Here is a 24,962-nt window from a genome sequence, read left to right as displayed (position 1 = left end):
AATCATTTTCTCAATAGATTGTCAACTCTTTGGGGCAGGGACTATGCCTCTTATGTACTGACCTACCATTCTTTTATTTGAACAGATATGGTCTAAGTATTTCTTATGCGTTATGTTCTGTGCTAGTCACTTGGCAAAACAAAACAAACCTAGCTATGTCCCATCACCATATCACACCACCTCCCCCCGAACCCTGCTGCCAAGATTAAGATATGATGGGAAATACAGACATTACGCAGAAAACACAAGTGTGGGAAATTTTCAGAAAGTGACAGTATTAAAAACTATAGGAGCCTATAGCAGAATGACCTAACCTAGTACAGGAACATCAGGTGATACGTCCCTAAAGAAATAATATTAAAGGAAAGTCTAAAGAGAAGAGACAGCTGACACTTCTCTAAGAGAAATCCAGTATTTCTGAACAGAAGAAAAAAGAGTGGATCACAAGAGATGAAGCTTTTTCAGTAGTTAGATAGAACTGGACGGTGGAGAGTTTAGTAAACCCTATTAGGATTTTGGAGTTTTTCCTTTAATATGGTAGCAAAATAGGAATGATGTTTGCTTTTGTGTGTATATATATATGTATTTATGTTTGATAACTGCTCTCAGTGCACATAGAAAATGAAATTGTAGGATGCTGAGTAGTATATAAGTTACTTGTAAATGCTGCTCATTAAATTTTAAACCAGTGACTTTCCAACATACAAACTGGAATTGCTGTGGCAGGCAGGTTTTAACTCTGAAAGCCAAGTACTATTTTTTTGTAAACAAGAAATACATTCATTCTGAATTCTTTTTAAAAAGTTAAGGAACACAAACTTCTTAGTGTCTGGATTTGAATTTTCAATTCATCCAATTACTAGCTTTTTGAAAGAATTACTAAGTTGCTAGAAGCTTTGGTTTTCTCATCTCTAAAAGGAAGTATTGTTTTAAGGATGAGCTGAGGGAAGGCTTGTAAAGCACTTAGGATTTGGCTGGCACATATCTGTCAAATCTTAGCTCTCTTTATTAGCTATTCTTTAAGAACTTCAGTTCTTAAATATAAGCACAAATAAACAGAAAATTACAAAGCAATAAGGATGCAGACCGTACATTTAGGCATTCTCTTAATGATGACATCCTGCTTATTCAGGTGAGGAAAACACATCTTAGGAGAAGTAGTTTATTTAAGGTTCATGACTAAATAAATAGTAGAGTTGGGGATGATTCCGGGGAGTCTGGTTCCACAGCCCCAACTCACCTCCTTATGTGGCCTCTTTTCTAAAGCAGGATCACTTTTGGAAGATTCTTTCTCTTTCATTTGACTGCAGTAAAAAACTACAAAACCATGTTTCGTTTTGGAAAGAAAAATAATAAATACAGGAGATTGATAACTTTGGTATTTGGTTAGTGGGACTAAAAACAATCTAAGCCATAATACATTATTTCCTGATTTAGGTGATAATAACTTTTTCCTGCTTGAAAACTCTTTATTAGGAGTTCTAGTTAATTAGCTGATCCATTAATTAATTAGCTATTAATGTATAGTTATAGAAGTAATGATTTATCAGACCCTGTGTTTTTCTAGTACATGTTACCTCTAAAAGGGACTGCTGTGAGAACATCTAGCATGGCTGCATTTGAACACTGTGGTTATAGTGAGAAGATAGCATATGTACATTCTTCTATGTGTGGAGTTTTCTTCTCTTGGGGACTGATGAGGGGCATTAGGGAGAGTGCAGTTTGATTTGTGGGAGCTGTCTGCTTATAATATCGAAATAATTGTGTTACATAACTGTCATCTTTGTAAAAATACTTTTGTAGAATGGCAGTATATGTAAAGTAGCTCACTTAATTCTAGTGTTAATTATAAGAAAGGGGGGGTGAGGATCTCTTTTGCATGGCTGGTGGGAATGCAAACTGGTGCAGCCACTCTGGAAAACAGTGTGGAGGTTCCTCAAAAAATTAAAAATAGAACTTCCCTACGACCCAGCAATCGTATTACTAGGTATTTATTCAAGGGATACAGGTGTGCTGTTTCAAAGGGACACATGCACCCCAGTGTTTATAGCAGCACTATCAACAATAGCCAAAGTATGGAAAGAGCCCAAATGTCCATCGATGGATGAATGGATAAAGTGTAGTCTGTGTGTACACACACACACACACACACACACACACACACACACACACACACACAATGGAGTATTACTTGGCAATCAAAAAGAATGAAATCTTGCCATTTGCAACTACGTGGATGAAACTAGAGGGTATTATGGTAAGCGAAATTAGTTAGAAAGAGACAAATATCATGTGACTTCACTCATATGAGGGATTTAAGATACAAAACAATGAACATAATGGAAGGGAAGCAAAAAATATATAAAAACAGGGAGTGGGACAAAACATAAGAGACTCAAATATAAAGAACAAGCAGAGGGTTGCTGGAGGGGGTTGTGGGAGGGGGGGTGGGCTGAATAGGTAAAGGGCATTAGGAATCTACTCCCGAAATCATTGTTGCACTATATGCTAATTAACTTGGGTGTAAATTAAAAAGTTAAGTTAATTAGTGAATTAAAAAATTAAAAAAGAAAAAGAAAGGGGAGGAGCCACCTGGGTGGCTCAGTCAGTTGAACATCTGACTTTTGATTTTGGCTCAGGTCATGATCTCAGAGTGCTGGGACCAAGCCCCACATGGGGCTCCACACTCAGCGTGGAACCTGCTCAAGATTCTGTTTCCCTCTGCCCCTCTTCCCTGCTTGCCCTCTCTGAAATAAAATATAAAATTAAATTAATTAAATTAAATTAAGTTATTTATGTTAACAGAAATAATCATTGATTTTTTTTAACTTCTAAATAGGATTTTTTTAAGGTAGAGTAAATGTATGAGAAATTAGCAGTGTCATGTTTTATGTTTTCAGATATTGTTTATCAGTTTTAAAATCATTAATGTTTATGAAATTAAAATATTTTATAATATTTCAAAATATTTATCAGACTTCCATTTATTTACAAAGGTGGGAAATGAACTATAATCTCTTTACCTGTGTTTTTAGGAATACTCCTAAAATTTTTAAAGAAATCCACACCTGTTATAACAAATTCAGTCAATGCTGAAGGATAGAAACCGTGTCTTCCTCCTTAATTCCAGTCCCAGGGGTTTTCTTCCACAATTTATATATACCCGTAGACTCTTTAACATATATATAAGTATATATACATATGTATATCATATGCTTATGTAAATATATACATTTAGCTCTGCATACATCATTTTTAGTTAAAATTAGATCATATTTCTAATCAGATCATATTTTAATCTTATTCTGAAACATGTAACTTAATGTGCATATCTTTCCAAGTTAGTACATATAGAATTCATTCAGTTTATTGAATATTTTATTATAAGGTTATATTAGTTTATTCATTTGCATACTGATAGAGATTTAAATTCTTTTTTTTTCTATTTTAGAGAAGTTTACTAAGCATTTTGAGATAGGTATTATCTTCTCTATTTTAGAGATGAAATTAAGACACAAGGAGGTTAGGTAACTTGGCCTAAATTGCACAGCAAGTAAGTAGAGCTGGTGTTAGAATCCTGGCAATCCAGTTCAGAATCCAGTCTTAAATACTACATAATGTTACTCTTTTCTTTCTGCCTTAGTCTACCTACCGAATTGAGGGGGGAGAAAAATCAATGTATGAAATATATTTAATATGAAAACTCTCCTGAGGATAATTTAATATGCTACTTTAAGGATATTGGAAACCTAGGGTCACAGATTACACAGTTATAATTTGTGGTTGTTTCTAATATACAAGTAGAAGGTTTGAACCAGTGCTACTCAAATGTTAATTTACATAAAAATCTCTGGGAGTGGGGAGCATCTTGTTAAAATGTACCTTCTGATTCAGTAATCTGGGGTGGGGCCTGAGCCTACATTTCTAGTAAGTTCCTGGTGACGCCCGTACTGCTGACCTGTTTGTGAGTAGCAAAACTTTAGGCAATTTATACAGACCTTTGGCAAATCGTATTGATTTTATTGAATCAGTTTTTACATCATTTTATTTATGGTACCTATTTTTATAAGTTATAAGTGTTAAATAGGTGGGGGTTTCTAGTTCTATGTAGCATTTAACATTGCTGAAAATAAATCGTGGTTTCTGTAGTATTAATGTACAATACTTAAATAACTATAATCAGATTTATTTATGTACTAAATACAGCTTACACACCTTTGTCTCCATTTCCATTGTATCATTTTTAATGGAGGGAAACATTTATTTTCATTTTGAAGGCTATCGCTGTAGTTGAGCTGAAAGGTTGTTTTCTGACTATTATTTTCTTCTTTGATAATAGCATATTTTACACAATTACAAAAGTGAATACTTGTTCAGTGCTATGCGCCACACAATGTATCAAGTGCTTAATTGGCATGATTTGACTTCATCATCATGACCTCCCTCATTTATTCATTCATCAGCTCTTTGAGCACCTGCTCTATTCCAGGAACTGTGCATGCAATGGTGAGCCAAATAAGCAGATTCTGCTCTCCCAGAGCCTAGTATATTGCAGGGTGCTATACAATAATCAGGCAATCACAGGAATGTGATGGTTGTGAAAGACAAGTTGTTAATTACCATGCTTGCTATTGTCTCTACTCTTTTCAACCGTCAGAGAGAATTCTACTTTAGCTCTCTAACCTTCTCCCACCTAGCTTCCTCCTCTACCCCACTGCAAGAATTCTTTCTCTTACAGCTGGATTCCTGAGCTGTTGTGATGCCAAATCGACCTAATGATTAGAGAGAGACTAAACTTTACAAGTAAAGATGAGCAATAGGTACAAGAAAAAAAAAAGAATACCTGAAGGGACACTGTTCACATTAATTGAAGGAGTAAATATCCTCAGCACTTTAAATGGGAGTTTGAGGTGACCCTCAGTAACTTATTTCAGTTATTTTAATGCTTCCATGTGCCCAACTTTGTGGTAAGAAGTGCAGGAAATCAGCAGATACCAAAATAGGGTGTAATTCTGTCCCTACTCTTAGAACCATTAGAATTGTTGATGAGAAGAGGTTGAAAGATTTAGAAGACAAGGCAAGAAAGACATTATTATTTTTTAAGTACCAACATGTATGACCATTAAGCAGCAAGTGCATTGTGGACTAATTGAGCATGCTCTTGGTGGGATGCTGTTTTGAAGAAGTATGTGATTCTCTTTTCTAATAGTAGTTCTGAGTTCTCTTTTGATAGAATTTTTTTCCTGATATTAATCAGATCTATAAATTTGATCTTCATGTATATAATACCACATTGTTGTGATTTCCAAAATGTTCTGTTATCCCTACTACGGTTATAATTTGGGGCTTCATTTTATTGTTTTGAAGATTATCATAAGAGATTTTAGTTCCTGAACACTACAAGTAGCTCTATGTAGTTGTATTTCTTTTAAAGGTAGAATCCGAAAAAAACTTTATAAATTTTATCTTGGAAATTAGTTTATTATTGTGTTTAATTTTAGGAAATGGTGCTCTTGCAGAACATTCTGAAAATGTGCATATTTCAGGAGTGTCAACTGGTAAGTCATTTTTTTGTAATGTTTAAATTTCATGCATGACTTATATGGTAAATATTGAAAGCCACCTGGTATCTTACAAAGTGATATTTGGCTATAAAAATTATTACTGCTTTTTGCAGCATGTAATAAGGAATGAAGTAACTGGAACATGGAGAAATTCTCATAAGATAAAGTTGATACTTGCATGCCTCTGGATTGATTATACTCTTCCATACAGACGGCATAATTATTTTTTCTTATAAACATTAAACCAAAAAAAGTTAGCTCGACTTGCATTAGTATTTTCTTTCCATACAAAGTTACATGAAATGAAATTTATTAAAATGTAATTTTGAGTCTGTTTCTAGTATTAGAGCCTTAGAAAAGCATTTTTCTTTATTTTTTTATTTGAGTTACTACTATGCATAAAATTGTTCTTCTTAAGTGCACAATTTATGTTCTTAAAAAGCAACCCAACAACATATTTGTATCCGTGAAATTCAGAAACTTGTTGAAGCAAATGCACTTTTTCCCATTCATCTAAGCTTTTATAACTTAATAATTACATAAAGGTCTATTACTATTATAGTTTTCGTTCTTAACATGATTTCCACAGCCTTGTTTTCTTTTTTGCTGTGTCAACTATAATTACTTAGGAGAGCAAAATCTTTTATTGTTGCATTTAGTGAAATAGAATTTCTTACCATTGTATTAATTATATTATTATTTCCTTTTAGTCTTGATAAGTTTTATGTGGTTAAAAAAATTATACTTTGTGTATTTATCAATCTACTGATTGATTTCCTCATGTCACCTTGTCCTTTGGTTATTTTTTCCTCAGATGAAGTAAAACAGACAGTTTTCTCTTTGGTTTTATGTCTGATTTTATATTCGAAAACTTAGTAGACTTAGGAGCTCTAAGAGTTAGTTTGCAGAGCCAAATGCATTGACAAGTGTGGTTTTCTGAAAAATGGAAGTGAGTGCCTTAGTTTGTTTCACTGTTCTCTTGTCTTTGAGTTCTGTATGATTTTCTACACATCAAGCAAAAATAAACTTATTTAAAAAATGACTTCGATTTTGTCCCTTTTTCTATTTTGAATAGCTAATGAGAATTACAATTATTTTTCCAAAACATTGAGGACCATGTTAATCTGCCCGGGCTACCATAACAAAATACACAGACTGAATGGCCTATGTAACAGATATATTTATTTTTGCATAATTCCAGATGTTATAAGTTTAAGACCAAGGAGCTAGCAGGGTTAGTTTCTGGTGAGATCTCTCTTCCTAGCTTACAAATGGCCACCTTCTTGCTGTGTCCTTTCAATGGCATTTCATCTGTGTTCAGAGAGGTCCCTAGTGTCTCTTCCTTTTCTTATAAGGACCCTAAGTCCTATAGGATTACATCCCACCCTTATGGCCTCATTTAACTTCATTTTACCTCCTTAAAGGCTCTGTTTCCAAATACAGACAAATTGTGCTTAAACAAATGAGTTTGACAGGGGACCCAATGCAGTCCATAACAAGGACTTCAAAGAATTTTTTTCTTATGTAGGTTCTAGCTACTGATATTTATTGTATTTGAAATTAAAACTGAGAAATTATTTTAAAATGCATTAATTTATTTTCAAGTAATAGTAATGAATCTATTGCATGTTTACATTAATAAAATAATTCTGTAAAAAATGAATTTTCAAGACAAACATCAGTAAGAATTTATAATTTTGCAGTCTTTAAAGAATAGCTTAAGGGAATATAGCTGGATTTTTAGATGTGTAGAAAAAGATCTGTAGAAAAGACTGCCTTCAGTCTTTTAGTATGTTATTTTGTTTGACATATATGAAGACAGTCCAGTCTCACACTGATGTGTAATTGGTAAAAGGAGGAGTATTTTTAACAGCCTTGTCAGATAATTTTGAATATTCTTCTTTGCTATTATACCAAAATTCAACAATTTGTAGTTCAAAGGTAGTTTCAAGTGGAATCTGAAACCATTGTAGTGAACTTTTTATTCTCTGTTACAGAAAAACCCAGTTGTCCTTTCTTGCCCTTGGGATGGGATTTTCTTTTACCATGCATTATTTTGTAATATGCAGTAGTAATTTACAAAATAATTGTTTTCTGAGCTTTGCAGATTCATATGGAGTATGAGAGCTATGGAAATTTCAACAGATTTAGTATTAGGCTCAGAATTTTGCTTCATTTCATCAAGATTAGATTCTACTTCATAATTTTTATGTTTGCTTGAAATTAGACTATGAAGCCACTAAGCTTTGATGTTTGTTGGACATCAGAATTACCCTTAAATAGATTCCTATTTGAAAAAAAAAATCAGCTTAAAAATTCAGCACTTAGAATATGTAGTTTTGCATATATTAATTTTGTTTATTTTCTTTTTATCTTGTTTATTTTCTACTTCTGTATTTCAGACATATATTTAGAAATGTGTATTCGTTTGCTGGGGCTGTCATAACTAAGTACCATAAACTAGGTGACTTGATAGGTTTATTTTCTCACAAATCTGGAGGCTAAAATCTGAGATCAGTGTGTTGATAGAGTTGGTTTCTTCTGAGGCCTCTCTCTTTGGCTTGCAGGTGTCCATCTTCTCCATGGATCTTCACATGGTCTTTCCTCTGTGTATCTGTGTGCTAATCTCTTCTTATAAAGGCACCAGTCATAGTGGGGCCTGGGTGGCTCAGTCAGTTGAGCATCCGACTTCGGCTCAGGTCATGGTCTCACACTCTGTGAGTTCAAGCCCTGCATCAGGCTCTGTGCTGACAGCTCAGACCCTGGAGCCTGTTTCAGATTCTGTGTCTCCCTTTCTCTCTGACCCTCCCCCGTTCATGCTCTCTCTCTCTCAGTCTCAAAAATAAATAAATGTTAAAAAAAACAAATTTTAAATAAATAAATAAATAAATAAATAAATAAATAAATAAATAAATAAAGGCACCAGTCATATTGGACCAGTCATGAGAGCCCACCCATATGACCTCATTTTAATTTAATTACCTCTTTAAAGATTCTATCTCCAAACCCAGTCACATTCTGAGGTACCAGAGGTTAGGACTTTAACATAGGAGTCTGGGGAGGGTGACACAATTCAGCCGATAGCAAAATGTGTATTTTAATGAAACGTTTATGCATCAAATTTATACATCAATAAAATGCTTAATTTCAGAGGTCAGTGAAACCTTATTAATGGTTTATTGTTTTTCCTGAAGGTTGTTCTTATAAAATCTTTCTTCTATGTAAAAAGAATAATATGAAATCTATTCCAGTTATCCCATTAAAAAATAAATGGATGCTGTCTCAAAAGGTGCCCTCAGATACAGATTCATTGTGGTTTTGCTTTGGCCAGTGTGCAGCTATAGAAGATGTAATACTTGGTATTACATCTCTGAATTCTGTGCATCTCTAGGTGAAATGAGAGCTCCTTCAGCACTGGTCTAAATGGAGAACGAGCCTTCGGAAGAATCTCTAAATGTAGGACTTGCTTCCTCTTGAGACCAGCAAGCAGCAGAAGCGGCTTCTGCTTCATCCCTGCTCTCATATTACCTCTGCTACTCTCTTTGATGGTGCTCCGTGCTCTTGTCCAGTCTAGTTCTGTGCTTTTTGGAAATTGTACTGACAGTTTTAGAAATAATTTTAATTTGCCTACAGTTAGTGTTTCCACGTAGTTAATTGTCCAAATCAGAACACTTTCAAAGTGAAAAGTAACACTATTTTTATTATTCTAGTACTACAGACAAAACCAGGACTCTCCCGGACTGTGCAGGATATAAGGTCACTCTATGTGTGGGGCGCCTGGGTGGCTCAGTCTGTTAAGCATCCTACTCTTGATTTTGGCTCAGGTTATGATCTCATCATTAGTGAGATCAAGCCCCATGTTGGGCTCTGGGCTGACAGTGTGGAGCCTGCTTGGGATTCTCTCTCCCTCTCTCTCTGCCCCCTCTTTCCCCCGCTTGCTCTCTCTTTCTCTATCAAAATAAATAAACAGCTTTTTTAAAAATCACCCTGTGTGTAATGAATTAAGTTTCATTTAACATGTATTAAAGCTCCTGTGGGCCTTGTGCCAAGAAGGGTGGGAATAAGAAATGAGTAAAACATTCTTATCTCAAGGAACTTATTTTAATGGAGGAAGTAGATATGTGCAAAATGCAGCTGTAATGTTGTCTTAATGTAGTATCCTATAGTGAATAATAAGCATATTAATTGAGAAAATTAGTTTATGAAAGACCTATTTACAATATGTAGTGAGTAGTAAATGACAGTATTTTTCATATTTCATTATGAATAGCACTAAGACTTAATTTTATTTTATTAATATGAATTTTGAGAATTCGTATGAATTATAGGAATGATTAATTTCTGATTGACAGTGTATTTTTGGTTCTTAGGCTTCGGGATAATTTGTTTCTATTTCCAATAATTCTGTTCATTTTTGTCTTCCTCCTCCTCAAATCTTTGCCCAGAGAGAGAAGTCTTTGTCCTTTTGCTGGTTCTTATAAGTATTGGCATAAGAAAACGTAAATTATCAAAAAGTATATATCAGATGATTTTAAAATGGGGAAGCATTACTGGATAAAATTTTATTTTCTATACATGTTTTATTTAGAACTTTTCATGGTCCAGAATTTTAAATCTGCTTTCATATATACAATAGAGGAAGGAGAAAGACAAATGGTATTTTTGTAAATCTAATAATATGTGAAAATCATGAAATTATATGAACTGTCAAATAATTTAATTGTATATGTTGATAGAGTAGAAATACTATTTCAGTGTTCTTTTTAAAAAATGTGTAAATCAAATGTCTCCTGTTCTCCTTTAAATGTCTAAGTCTTTAAAACAGCTAACTTAACTGCTTATTTGCATAGAATGAGACATTTCTTAGGTGAGATTGATTAATAACAAGATCTTTACATAAGTTAAACCAGTCTATTTGACTTTTAACTTTATGATCTGTGATATTTATTTCTTTTTTTTTTTAATTTTTTTTTTCAACGTTTATTTATTTTTGGGACAGAGAGAGACAGAGCATGAACGAGGGAGGGTCAGAGAGAGAGGGAGACACAGAATCGGAAACAGGCTCCAGGCTCTGAGCCATCAGCCCAGAGCCTGACGCGGGGCTTGAACTCACGGACCGTGAGATTGTGACCTGGCTGAAGTCGGACGCTTAACCGACTGCGCCACCCAGGCGCCCCTGTGATATTTATTTAAATCAGAATAATTCTACAAATAATTTGGTTATGCCCTCCCTATTCTTAATTACTTCCAAATCAAGGTTTTTACTTGCTTTCATAAATTTTACTTACTCATTATGCAAGGTTCATCAAACATTTAGAAAAACATGGAAAAAGAGCAAGAAGATTAAAAAAGTCACCCATTAACTCTGCTTATTAGTATAATTAATAATAGTATTTTATTTCATCTGTCCTTTTTCTGTACATATATTAAAATTAATTGTATATGCATTTGAATTATAACTAATTTTGTCTCTTGCCCTTTCTGTTGAACATTTTATAGAATACATTTTTTCATAACCATTATTTTAATACCTGTATAAAATTCCCTTCAGTGGCTATGTTTTTTTTTAAATTTTTTTTTTTATTTTTTTTTTTAACTTTTTTTTTTAACGTTTATTTATTTTTTAGGACAGAGAGAGAGAGAGAGCATGAACGGGGGAGGGGCAGAGAGAGAGGGAGACACAGAATCAGAAACAGGCTCCAGGCTCTGAGCCATCAGCCCAGAGCCCGACGCGAGGCTCGAACTCACAGACCGCGAGATCGTGACCTGGCTGAAGTCGGACGCTTAACCGACTGCGCCACCCAGGCGCCCCTTCAGTGGCTATGTTGTAATTTTCTTAAACATATCGGTGGATTGTTTCCAATGGTTTTTTCCTAGTCTGGGTCATGGTGCAAGCGTTTTTTTTTTTTTTCTAAGACTTTTTTTAGCATAGATTTCTAGAAGTGGGATTAGTGTATTAAAGGTCATAAATAATTTAATTTAGAAACTTTTTGACAGATTTCTTTCAAAAAGGACAATACCAGTTTACACAGCTGTGTGCAGTGTATGAGAACACTTGTCTTGGGTGTGATCATGTTTTTCTCTTTAAACTTTTTTCTTATAGTATTTCTTTTAAAGTCCCAACCTTTTATTTTCCCCAGACTGTTCAGAAATGTAATTGTTTACTTCTCTTTTTGATTCATGGCTGAGAGTTGTGGCCTTGCATAGAATGAGAGAATGAGATTGGCTTTCTTTTATAGTTAGGCAAAACTACCCTGAATTTTAAAGAAGATTTTCTGGTTGCTAATAGGAACAGATGTTGGATCTTGCTGCTTTCTCAAATAGAACGTTTTTACATATGAGGATTAACACATTATCCCCAAGTCACTAGTCATACAGCTTCTAAATGCCTACCTTGTAACATCGATAGCTGAGGTTAGCTTTGTCTTGAGTCTACTTTACATTTAACTTGGATTTTTTTTTTGTCTTGCATTTCTGGGAGCTGAGAAAGAGAATATCTACTTAGGAAATTTCTTTTTTAAGCCTTGTTCATATTAACTGAATTACCAGAGCCTTGTTCATATTAACTGAATTACCAGAGTATATAAAATAGACTTCAAATATTTTTTTAACATTTTTAGAAAATTTTTATTTATTTTTTTAATTTATATCCAAGTTAGCATATAGTGCAACAGTGATTTCAGGAGTAGATTCCTTCATGCCCTTTACCCATTTAGCCCATCCCCCCTCCCACAACCCCTCCAGTAAGCCTCTGTTTGTTCTCTATATTTAAGAGTCTCTTGGGGCGCCTGGGTGGCTCAGTCGGTTGAGCGTCCGACTTCAGCTCAGGTCACGATCTCGCGGTCCGCGAGTTTGAGCCGCGCGTCAGGCTCTGGGCACATGGCTCAGAGCCTGGAGCCTGCTTCCGATTCTGTGTCTCCCTCTCTCTCTGCCCCTCCCCCATTCATGCTGTGTCTCTCTCTGTCTCAAAAATAAATAAACGTTAAAAAAAAAATTAAAAAAAAAAGTCTCTTAGTTTTTGTCCCCCTCCCTGTTTTTATATTATTTTTGCTTCCCTTCCCTTATCCTTATGTTCATCTGTTTTGTATCTTTAAGTCCTCATATAAGTGAAAGACTTCAAATAGTTTTTAAGTATGGTCCTCCCTTTATTTCGTCAGAATTTTTATTCTATTAAAGTCATTACCTTTGTGTTTGTATATTTGCATTTTATAGTTTCTATTATGGTATTTAGAGGCCTAGCATACTGCTGATCCTATAACCCTTTTAAAACAAATAATTAGTTGTGGCCTTTTTAATTAGGATATATTATTTTCTAAATTGCAGTTATTTTGCCTACAAATTAATTAGTAATATTTTGCATTAGTGTTAGAGCACTGTTGTAAAGTGACTTTTGTTTTTAGCTACTATTTTGGGCTTAAATACTGTAATGCAGTATTTTGAAGTTTCCCTGGAAGAACATCCTGTCTGATAACACTTTTTTATCCTAGAATTTTCAGATCTTCCGAAAGGAAATAAAGCCTAAACTCTAATTATTTGAAAGCAGTTTATAATTATTTTTTTAAATATAGAGAAGTTGCATGAATAAAGCAGCAGGTGTAAGTGGTCTTTGTACCTTTCACTTGTGATTTTAATATTATTTTCAATTATTCAAGCAAATACTGGACTTCCTCCTAAACTTACTAAAAAGAATTTCACCAGTTCTTTTGACCAGTATTATATGGTGTGTCTTTTATCCCTGTTTCAAATGGAGAAAAGAAATAAAGTTTATTATATTTTAGGTGATACTGAACCCATTAGGGTTTTTAGGATTTCAGAATATTAAAAAAATAGAACTTAATGTGAACCCAGGAAACCATCTTTCAAATGAATAAAGTGAGTAGAGAATACAAGACAGAGTTCATTTTTTAAAAAATAATGGACATGTTTTAAGATACTGTTAATTTTTAAAAGCATTGCCTGCCTTCAGAGAATTTATCCATGAAATGCTTTAGCTTCTGGAGTAGAGCATTCCTTGAAACTTTTAGAAAAGAAAGTAATGATAGTAATATAACTTTATGTATTGTACTTTTATATGTAGCATTACAAAGTATATAATTAAATATTATTTATGATGTTTTATTATATAATAATATTTTATGTGAAGCCTGTTTCTGTATTATGTAATAATATTTCATGTATTATCATGTCTTTATTGAACAATTGCATATTTATGGCAGATTATTACATAGAATAATTTTATATTATATTATCATAAGAAACAGTGTTAAAACAGTAAGCGTGAGCACCAGGACCATAGATAGAACAGGTGGTAATGTGACAGAAGTGTGTGACACTTAGACGATGGAAGTGAAACTCAACCACTTGAGTGAGCGAGCCAGATCCTGTGAAGATGTAACACATTGCGTTCAAAGGTTTGATGTTTTCTCTACTACTCTGTAACTTTGAGAATAATTCTTTTCCTACTTGGAGAATAACTCTTCAAAGTGAGATAGCATGTGACTTATTTGTGATTTTGCTGAGGCATGAATTTGAATTAGAGGCACTGTGCAGCGAGCGGTTGTGCAAGAGCCAGTCACTTGGTAGATGAGCAGAACGGACTTGGGATTCCAGTTGACTAATAGCTCCATAAAAGGGGTGGTGCGATCTAAAACTGCAGTACTGGAAATACAGTATCCAGAACAAAGTAGGTGGTAGTTGTTCTTTCCTCCTCTCTTAAACACACTCTGGGTAGTATATTTATTGCCGGGTGTCACTCTTGACAAGACACTAAGACACTCCTGGAAAAAGATGTGAGTATATAAAAAGCCCTGTCAGAGCTGAGAGAGGTGGCTTAGAACATCACGAGCATCAAGGCCAATATGTGTTTGCTCAGGTGCTGATTTCTGCTCTGCTTCTTCTATTTTTCCAGCAAGAATCACAGTAAACTTCAAAATTAATGTTATTTCCCATTCAGGGAATAGAAGTAGCTTGCTTAGCATTTGACTCTTCTGTAGTACTTAAAATTGGAAAATGTAGGTACCATATCAGTAGTTTTTATGCCCATACAGGAGAAAATTGCCCTTTTATGCCCTTAAAAAAAGGTATAAAAGTTTGAGTCTTCTCCATTTACCTTATCTTACACTTTGCTAGCAAAATTCAGAATTACTCTTGCTACTTAGAAATTTTAGGATAAAGCTACTTGGATAGTTCTATTAAGGGTACTCTCCTTATCTTATTCATATTGTGCTATGACCCTTTTGGAACTGGAAAAACTGTATGTTTTTTTTTTTCCTATTTTTCCTCCTTTTTCCATATTTTGTGCCTCTTGACTTTTTAAAAATGTATATATGTGTGTGTGTGTGTGTGTGTGTGTGTGTGTGTGTGTGTATATATATATATATATATATATATATATATATATTTTCTTTTTTTTTTTACTGCAATGTTCCCTTGATCATTGTTTGTTCTGGACAACCTGCCTTGATTAGAGCTGAAGACCACATGAAATATTTTGGTCCTCAAAAAACATATTTAAACTAACATGAATAAATATATTGCTGCATTCATTCTTACATATCTACGTTAATGAAAAGGAATATTCATTTAATTATAAGGATTCTACTATAATATTCTACTTGTAGTAGAAATGTGTGATTTCTGGTAATAGGTTTGAAAATAATGAGAGTCCTGAGTGTAAGCGATAGATTGATACAAACTTTTCTGCCTGTACTGATTCTTACCTTTCAGATGACAGTTAAATCCTTCCCATCTTAAGCTAGTAAATATTGCTGTTAGGGTGCTAATAATTGTTTCCATAAAAAAAAGAGAAGTTTAGTTTTCTGACTTTCTGAAAACATTGGAATGAAGCGTGAAGTAATTCTAAGGGAATTCTACCCATGTCCAATCTCTTTCTCCTTCCAGTTCTGTCCATCCTCAGTATGTTGACTGTCCTGACATTTATGTTATGTGAAAGCTCAGCTCAGATACCAGGTATTCAAGGAATCTGGGCAACAAAGGTCAAAGAAATCAAAACACTGGGATGGGCAACACACCCAGTCAAGTTGTAAGAAGAGAACTTTCAAACTAAAGTCATTTCTTCCTGACCATGGGCTCCTAACCATCGTCTTCTGGGGAGGTTGCAAGGGCTTAGCTGTGTCACATGGGACTGTCTGAAGAGGGACCCTCTTGTACTTCATTCATCTGCAGATTCTGACGCTTGCCTGATACTGGGCTCAGTGGCCCATAGACTTCCTACTCAACATGCTTGCTTCCCAAACTCTGACTGTCCAACATTAAGAATATTACCACCTTCCATTAGTCCCCCAGCCTTCCCTGCTTTTCCCCTTCTCTGTTCCTCTGTCCTTTGAAATGTCTCCTTCAGCCTTTATCACATCCTCTTACTGCTGTTTTATCCCATGCTCTAAACATCTTACCTGTAATTAACCCCTACATGTATATTTTTCTTATATAAAAGGTAGGTCCTAGAATAGAGTTTATAAAGTCTTAATTCCAAAGAGACTTAGAAGCAGATTAGTCCTGCCTGCAGTCACTACGTAGATTTGTACTAAATAGGAATCAGTCTTTAGGTGCTTTAAAACCTTTTCTGTCTGTGTTAATACAGGACCAAAGTTCTTTTTTCCAAAATAGACTACTTTTATCTTTACTGAAATTCTGTTGAGGCAGCTCCCTCCACCTCCTTGATAATTATTCCAAGTGTCATAGGGAGCTCTAGGGCAGGTGTGTGTCTTAGTGGTTAAGAGTGTGTCCCTCGAAGCCTGTTGCCTAGGTTCAAACCCCAGTTGTGACACTTACTAGCTTTTTTGTGATCTTGGGAAAATTAATTTCTCTCTGCCCCCATTGTGTTCTTTTCTGTTAAATAGGGATAATAATACTAAGAGTTAAAGAATACTAGGAATTAAATACTAAGAATTAAAAGGAAGTACCCGACAGGCAGTAACATTATCATTAGTCATGTGATCCACAGGCTTGACCACACACTCCTCATTTTGATTGTATTTACAGGCCTTCAACTCATGAACCATAAACTTCTGACTTGCAGCAGGAATCTCATCTTCAGCCTTGTGCACCATAATTAACCTTTAAGTTTCAAACTGCTGCCCTTCTAAATTAACTGGACCAGTAGGTATCTGGTTTGCATGCTAATCATCTATCTACATATCCTAATTTTCCATGTCCTGGTGCCTGTACTGCTTTTGCACTGGCACACTCGTTTCCACGTATCCTGTGATTCCCTCGTCAGCTTTCCAGATCATTCTTTTCTCTCATCCCATGCGCCCATTTAGTAGTCACCATTTGCTTACCACTTTTCTTATTTTGGAGATGGCATTTTTTCTTAAGTACATCTGTTTCCATTGGAATTAAATTCTTCTCAGTAGTGTTTTCAACATTTGGAATTGCTTTTGTATTATCAGACATAATGGAGTTAATCTTTATAAAATACTGTACTCTGAAAATGAGACAGCCAAATGATAGTGACCACCATTGACTATAAATGCTGTCTTTTGCTTATAAACAGAGTGAACCTGCTCTTGTTAGATAATGAAACTTCTGTAAAGTGAAATTTTACAGGTTGGAGGATTTGCTTCTTAGCTGATTTCTATGCTTCACCAGTTTCTTTATTTGCATCACATCACTTCTTTTCATAGTAGCCTACCTTGGCTTGACCAGCGTCTACAGAATTGAGTCATTAAATTTTTCTAATTTGGAATGTGATCTTGCTTTACTCTGGCTCTGCCTACTTCTGTTCTGTGAAGGAAATGCTGTGTTAATAGTCAAGTAAGCCCTCCCTGTTTTATACTTATGTAATGCAGGTTTTTTGTATGTGTGGGTCTTTGGGTCTGTTTAGTAACACTATGTCCTCGTGATACATTGTGCGAAGTTACTTTAAAATGTATTATATCACTTAGGACTACGTATGTTGTTTTGTATGTTCTCCTGGCTGTTTATGTGTTTCTTGGATTATGAATAAGCATATCTCATTATTGCAACACTGCAGTTTCCATGAGACCATGAATTCTCCTCATGCTCTTTTGTGCCTTTCATATGTATTTTATCTACTTTGGTGGTCAGTGAGCACAGTTGATTTTTATTTGCTTTTCAGTTTCGTGATTTATTAAAACCAAAGGCACAAAGATTCCATGTCGCTTTTAGTCTCAACTACTTATCGTCCTAAAATGTCAACCTTTGTCAGTTTTGAAAAGAAACCCAGCTCTTCATCTGTAGAACAGGAAATTGTAGTTTTCATTTTCTTTTACAGGTAGTTCAGCTCTAATCATAAATTTCCTTGCCTGCTTCTTTTCTCCTCAGGCTTTAAAACCATGAAATCTCAAGTTGAAGAGCAGTTTATTTGACATTATTTTGAAATCATCCTATCCTCTCCTCTGCCATGTGTCCTGTAAAATAGAGGTTGTTTGAATACTTCCTATTTAAAGATGATAGCTATAGTACATTAATCTAGCTTAAAAACCATAATTCTTTGCTTTTCTTTGAGATTATTGGAATAGTATCAGGTTAAACATGAAGAAATCTTGAGTATTTTCTCAGTTTTGTCATTTTCTAAACTATACAGTAAGATCTTTGGATTTTAAGCCTGAAAACTAATATCAAAATCTTATTGAGAACTCCCATCAGAGAATCTCTGTCTATTCATTCCTTAATTTTCCCTTTCTTATTTGATAAGCAGTCAGATAACCTCTTCACTACATAATCTTATGGAGAAGATGCTGTCCAAGTTGAAAGCTGCCATCCTTTGAATGAACATTTGGGACCTCTTTAACTTGGGAGTTTCTGTTTCCTCAGTTATGGGAAATTTATCAAAAGTAGAGAGAATGGATTATCATCATCCAAAATTCTTGAGTGCTTCTTTATATCTAAAAATACCGACCAGAGTAAATTAGATACACATGTTTTTTGTGGATGTTTATATTCTAAAAGAGTTGATACTGGTTATTAAGAGATCAATTAAGGAAGCAAAATGAACAGACTAAAACATAGTCATTTCTGCCATAATGCTACATATGTGTTCCTAGAAACTCTCACGTTCTTTAAAATTAAACATTAAACTAACAGGGCATGTGACAGAAGTAGTGTTGATACAGATCACTTACAACTATGTAGCTTTGCAAAGTATAGCCCTGATGAAATATCAATCCAAATGCTAACACAGTCAAATACCCCTGGCATTTATACCTAGAATCAGTCCAGACTTTGCAGTCATATCTTTTAGGCTTCCTACTTACTCCTTGAAGACATTTTCTTCTAATGGAGAACAACTTCATCAATAATAAGAATATAATTCAGAAATACCCTTCATTAAAATGTTTTGTTTCCATAGCAGGAAAATGTCTTCGTGTCCCCATTTGTACAAGCAACCTCCCAAGATAGATTAAAATAGAGGAAAGTCAAGCAGTTCTTTAAGCTTGTAAAGTAACCACTTGGCAATAAAGGAAAGCCATTCTATAGAGTGTTTATATTTTTTCTTAAACTGTGAAAAACTCCTGCTTCTGATTACTTCAGATCATTAACATGCTGGAAATAAAATCTGTCACAACTTTGCATTATACTCACAAGATTCTTCTATCTACTAGTTACGTATAAACTATTTCTCACTGAAGAATCGGTCAGATTGGGGCTAAAATAATTATGTATAAGCAGTAGAGAACGAATGGGTAGAATAAACATGGGTAAAAGAAGGTCAGGTTTGGTATATCCCAAATTGGGAATGTAGTCAAAATCTGGAAAGATGAGCTTCAGACTAGAAGAAATATGTAAGCAGTGTGGTTCAAAACAAAATTAATTTCCTAAAGCATTATTTTGTGGGTATGTATCCTAACCTCATCCTTACCCCGGCTTCTGCCCATGTTAGATAACCAGTTAATTGCGGCATAATTTCTCATTCTTTCTAGAGCATAATGGTGCCAGTACATACTAAATGAATGATCTGTGTCTCTTTCCCACATAGTCTGAACACAGCCTTAGTAGCCATCTCAATACAGCATTCCAAGGCATTACTACCAACCAGTCTGACTTGGTAGATCATGTGCTGTTATTTATTGACAATTCACTGCAATCCAAGCACTGTGCTAAGTCCTTTACCATAATAGTTATATTTAGCCTTTGTAGCATTCTAGATGGTAGTAGTGTTTAAATCCCCATTTATAAGTGAGAGGATGGAGGCTTAAGTATTATGAAATTGATTTGTAACAATAAGTCACCCCAAATCTTTTAATATAAGGATATAAAATTAACAACATTAATATAAATAAATTTAAGAAAAATGATATTACAGTTGATGGTAGGTACTTGAGCTGAAGGGTTACAATGAATTAGAAATGGGAAATCATTAGAAGACCCTGAAATAATGAAAAAAATAGAGGACTCACAGGAAGTCAGTTGGAAGATTGGGGTGGATGTTGGGAGATAAAGCAGGCCTGAGGTGATAAAGGCATTCTCAGAGTTTGACTTGGAAATCTCTAGTTTTAGTCACTATTAGGCCTGACTTACTTCATATGCTTGGAAATCCTTGAGGTCACCTGTAATACTAAAGTAAATTTCCTTTCTATTTGAATTAGATGAAGTGACTATTCCTTTAACCAGTTGATGCCTAAGAATAAAGATTAAGAATATAGGATAGAAAGAAAGATTTGTGAAATATACCATCCTGATCATGTTGAATTTGATGTTGGAATGTCCAGCGGGCATTTGACTAATGCAGAATCTCTGCGTTAGAGATTTTAAACCCATGAACTGTAGATAATAGTTGAAATTGTACGATGGAATGGGACCCTTCCCTAGAGAGTGAGGGGAGCAGAAGGCTTGGAATGAACTACAAACACCAGCATTCCAGGAGCTGGCTGAAGAAGGAGGCCTTGGACTAGAGAACTAACAGAACAGTCAGAGGGAGGAGGAGAGCCAGAGAGGCTGTGTCAGCAAGTCAAGGTAGTAGTGTATCAAGAAGAAACAAACCACTGTCATATACTCCAGAGAGATCAAGGAAGATGGGAATTGAGCATCCCTTCGATACGGCACTGATGTCTGTGATGGTTTTGCCAGCTGGCAAGATTTTCATGGAATTCAAATTGGAATCATATTTCAGTAGGTCAAAGAGAAATTAAAAAGTCAGAAAATACAGAAAAATGTATGAGTTCATCCTGATGAGCCATCAGAAGGGTAGTGGAAATATATCATCATGATGGGATATGGGGTTGGGCATGAGTTAGCGCTGAAATAGACCTTAGAGATATTCAAATAGCAACTTCTTATTTTAACACATAAAGAAATCAAGACCCAAAGAAGTTTAGTAGTTTACAGCATGACAAAACCAGTAAATGGCAGGTAGAACGGATAGCATCTAGGTCTCATGAATCCAAATCTACCCAGATATATATGTAAATTCCTAGCCCAAAAGGGACAGAAAACTTTTTTAGTGGTTTCTAATGTTAATCTTACTGTTTTAACATTTGAATTTACTCTTTCTTAGAGAAAGGTATGCTCTATGGCTGTTCTAAATTATATTTATCTATATGCCCAGCGTACTGTACATGCAAAAAATGTGTTGATAAAAAACCACCAGCTGGATCTGAAACAAAATGCCAAACTCAGTCATGTTGCAAATGTGCAAAATTAAATCAAAATATGTATTCATAACCAATTAAGGGAGAAACATGATACTAGAGTTTTGTTTTTAAAGTACTTATTGAATTAGAAATGTAAAATACTGAATCTCAAAATAACCGTTCTTATGGGTGGTGTGTCTTATCTTCGGGCAGTCGTATGAAAATGAAGTATTTTTGAGCATCCATATCAGAACATAACATATTTCATTTTTGGTATAAGAGCACCACCTATGGGTGTCTCAGTTATTCAGGGGGGAGAAATTTAAAACCAAACCTAATAAAATTCCAGCTTTTCACCAATAACTGGTCCATCCACTTATATAAAGGCTAACAATTGTCTACGTTGCCATAAATTATCCCTACCTGGTTTTTGCTTTGGCATACTACTCTGAAATGCTTTGGCATTTCACACATTTGGCACATTATCTGCTGACTTCTGGATAGGTAAAATGTGCACTGTGTCACTGTGAGAGTTCAAGATAATGCAAGAACAAACCAGGAAAGTGTTGGTAGTAGTTTGAGTTTATTTTGTATTTCTTCACGATATTCAGATCTGATCACATACTGATATTTTAATCACTGTTTCAAGCCTTTATTTTTCACATAATTTAGGAATCATTTATCACCCTGTAATAAAATTTAGAAATATTCATAGAATAAATTGAAGATTTCCTTTGCAGTAATTTTGAAGTATAGTGTTTTGCTGTCTTTATCCAGTCATCCACTAACTTCTTAATGACCCAGCATCTTACTGTTGTGTTTATATGTGCTTCCCCTTAATTATTTTGTCCAGAAGACTATTTATATACATACATATGTATATAATAGTTTTTTCATTTAAAGTATCCAGAAAATAAAATGGTACTTTTAAGGATCTAAACACAGTAGTTTGGCAAACATTGAACTTTATAGGTAGTTTATAAGAAAGAAAATGAATTTAAAAGGTGAGTTTTGAAAAAAGATAGATGGATCACTTGATCAGAATCCATGGCTAAAGCTCGTAATCCTGACTCTTAAACTGTTATTCAGAGATCTAATTTGAAAACTTCCATGCCTCCCCAAAATGTGTACTTAATTAGCATAAGATCCTTTGACTAAGGGGAAGAAAATAAAATATCTTATTAGAATAATAAAAACTCTTTAAGGTTGATAATACCATATTTTATTGTATATAATTTGATCTCTAAAGTGTTGTGGGTTTTTTTGTTTTTTAAATAAAGACTGATTTACTTAGTGCTCTGTTTTAAAGTATAATAATTAGCTAAGATTGCTTTGGCTTCTTACAGCTTGTGGAGAGACTCCAGAACAAATTCGAGCACCAAGTGGTATAATCACAAGCCCAGGCTGGCCTTCTGAATATCCTGCCAAGATCAACTGCAGCTGGTTCATAAGGGCAAACCCAGGGGAAATCATTACTATAAGGTAATGCCGATACCTTTCTGTATTATGTATAATATTTTATTATATATATACTTATATATATAATATAAACATATATGTTTAATATATAATATTTTATTATAAATATAAATATTACTGTATGTTCTATATATAATATAAACATATATATGTTTAATATATAATATTTTATTATAAATATGATATTTTTATAGAATATAAATTCAGGTTCCAAGTATCATCCCTCAGCATGCAGTTATATTAAAAGACAATTTTCTAAAAATGTAATAAACTGTAGTTACCAGTAACATATTAAGAGTAGGAGTAATGGCCCATCCTTCCTGTACTGTATGGGTATATGTTTTGAATGTTTTCTGATGGTGGTAGTGGATTTCCACTGAGCCATCCATATTCTTGTAGGTCATTTTTTAACAAAAGGTGCACATTTGAGAAGTAGCTTATTAGGGTCAAGAGTGTAACCTTTAGCTATGGACAAATAAACAAAACTCACTAATCCACTTGGACACCTAGCCCATAACCTTAGTCTCATTAGTAGAATCCTCTATCTTAATAAGCTAAAACATGATTGTAGTGTTTATCTGTATACATGTACGTATATAAAACTTGAAACAGGCTGATAATGGATAAACGTATCTAGGAAAATCTCCTTTTTTGTAACGTTGAAACAAAAGAACTTCTGTTAAGAATAGAAAATGAAAGATACTCCTAGAAGAAACATAAGTTTCTAAGAATAAATATAAATAAGGAAGATTAAGATTCACTTTAGTAACATTTAAAATTGCATAGAAAAACCTTGAGGATAAGATACTAAGGAGAAAATATTCAGTGGAACTAGATAATGCTTGCTTAAGGAAGTTATATCAAGGCTATTAAAAAAAAAATGCCTGAAGAGGAGAAAAAGAAAAAAAATAGTGTGCTTAAAGAACTGTGGTTGGAAATGAAACACAAATAAGAAAGTCACGCCCACCACGGAGGCAGTGTCTGCAACAGCACAAAGGCCAGCATCCGCGTCTTCAACATTGTTTCATTAGGAACATTTTTATAGGCAAGAGTATGGAATTTTAGATTTAGAAGAGACCGTGCACATCATAGACTTAAATCCCTTCTTTACATTTTTTAAAACTAAGATTGTAAATTTAGCCTACTTTTGTGGGGGTTTTTGAAGTATAAACTAACATACAATGGTATATTCGTTTCAGGTGTACAACATCCTGATTCAACAGTTCTCTACATTATTCAGTGCTGACCATGATAAAGTAGTCACCATCTGTCACCGTACAATGTTATTATAATATATTGACTACGTTCCCCACGCTCTATTTTTCATCTCGGCGACTGACTTATTTTATAATGGGAAGTTTGTACCTCTTCATCCCCTTTATCTGTTTCATCCAGCTTCCTTTTTTATATCCGCTAATGAGACACCCACTGTCTCTTGAGAAACACAACTGTGTCCTATCCCCCTTTGTCTGTGGAAGCCGTAAAACAGGGGCCATCTGGTTTGCTTTCCATCTGGTCTCTTCTGCCCCAGGCCAACATCTTCTGGAACACCAGAGCTGAGCTTCTCTGGAAACCGTTCTGCTCTGTGAGAAGGGTGAATGTCTTGCTGGATGGATTGATAAGATGTGCTACTAAGGTTATCCTTCTGCAGCACTGCCCGAGCTGGAACCCAGACGTTACACCTATTTTCTATTACTTATAATATGTTTACAAAGTAGCATTTTTACCATAGGAATTCCAAGTATAAGATTTCTTTCCACATAAAACTAGAGTTTTGGGAAATTTTTATCTTTTAACCTAAAAGTCCAACCCCAAAATTAAATTTGCCACCTACCAGCTCAGTTCCATAAAACTTGGCAATTCTTGCCAGCACGGAGGAGGCTGCATGGAACACTGCCACTTGGTTCTTTTTTTATTATTATTATTTGAGAGACACAGAGAGAGCTTGAGCAAGCAATGGAGAGGAGCAGAGGAAGAGAGAGAGAGAATCTCAAGCTGACTCCACGCTTAGTGTGGAACTCAACACAGGGCTCAATTTCATGACCTTGGGACCATGGCCCAGGCCAAAACCAAGAGTCAGATGCTCAACTGACTGAGCCACCCAGGTGCCCCTGCCATTTGGTTCTGATCGTGTGTTGGACCCTTTAGATTTTACAAAGATACACCAAAACCAAGCACAATGCTGAAATGCAGAACAAAATTAGAGATGGACCATACATCTAAAGGAAAATTTCCCAAATTCCAGACAAAGTTAGTGAATTTGGATTTACCCAGCCTAATGAGATTGGAAAGTGATTTTAGTAATTGTCCTAGTTCTTACTGAAATCATTGTCATGGTAACACCAAACTTGAGAAGGGTCACATA

At 34.7% G+C, this 24,962-nt stretch overlaps 1 protein-coding gene across 2 annotated transcripts in view; it reads left to right on the top strand.

The window, feature by feature from the left end:
- LRP12 (LDL receptor related protein 12) overlaps positions 1 to 24,962 on the top strand; it is a 73,616-nt gene that overhangs the window by 30,400 nt on the left and 18,254 nt on the right. Inside the window, exons 2-3 of one of the 2 annotated variants that reach the window (XM_011291428.4) lie at positions 5,502 to 5,558; positions 22,465 to 22,600. In XM_011291428.4, coding sequence (XP_011289730.2) covers positions 5,502 to 5,558; positions 22,465 to 22,600 — 193 coding nt within the window. The remainder of the gene's footprint in view (positions 1 to 5,501; positions 5,559 to 22,464; positions 22,601 to 24,962) is intronic. The other variant, XM_011291429.4, reaches the window with a different exon arrangement.

Source organism: Felis catus, chromosome F2 (assembly GCF_018350175.1).
Source record: "Felis catus isolate Fca126 chromosome F2, F.catus_Fca126_mat1.0, whole genome shotgun sequence".
Taxonomy (NCBI): domain Eukaryota; kingdom Metazoa; phylum Chordata; class Mammalia; order Carnivora; family Felidae; genus Felis; species Felis catus.
This window is presented reverse-complemented; position numbering and strand designations above follow the sequence as displayed.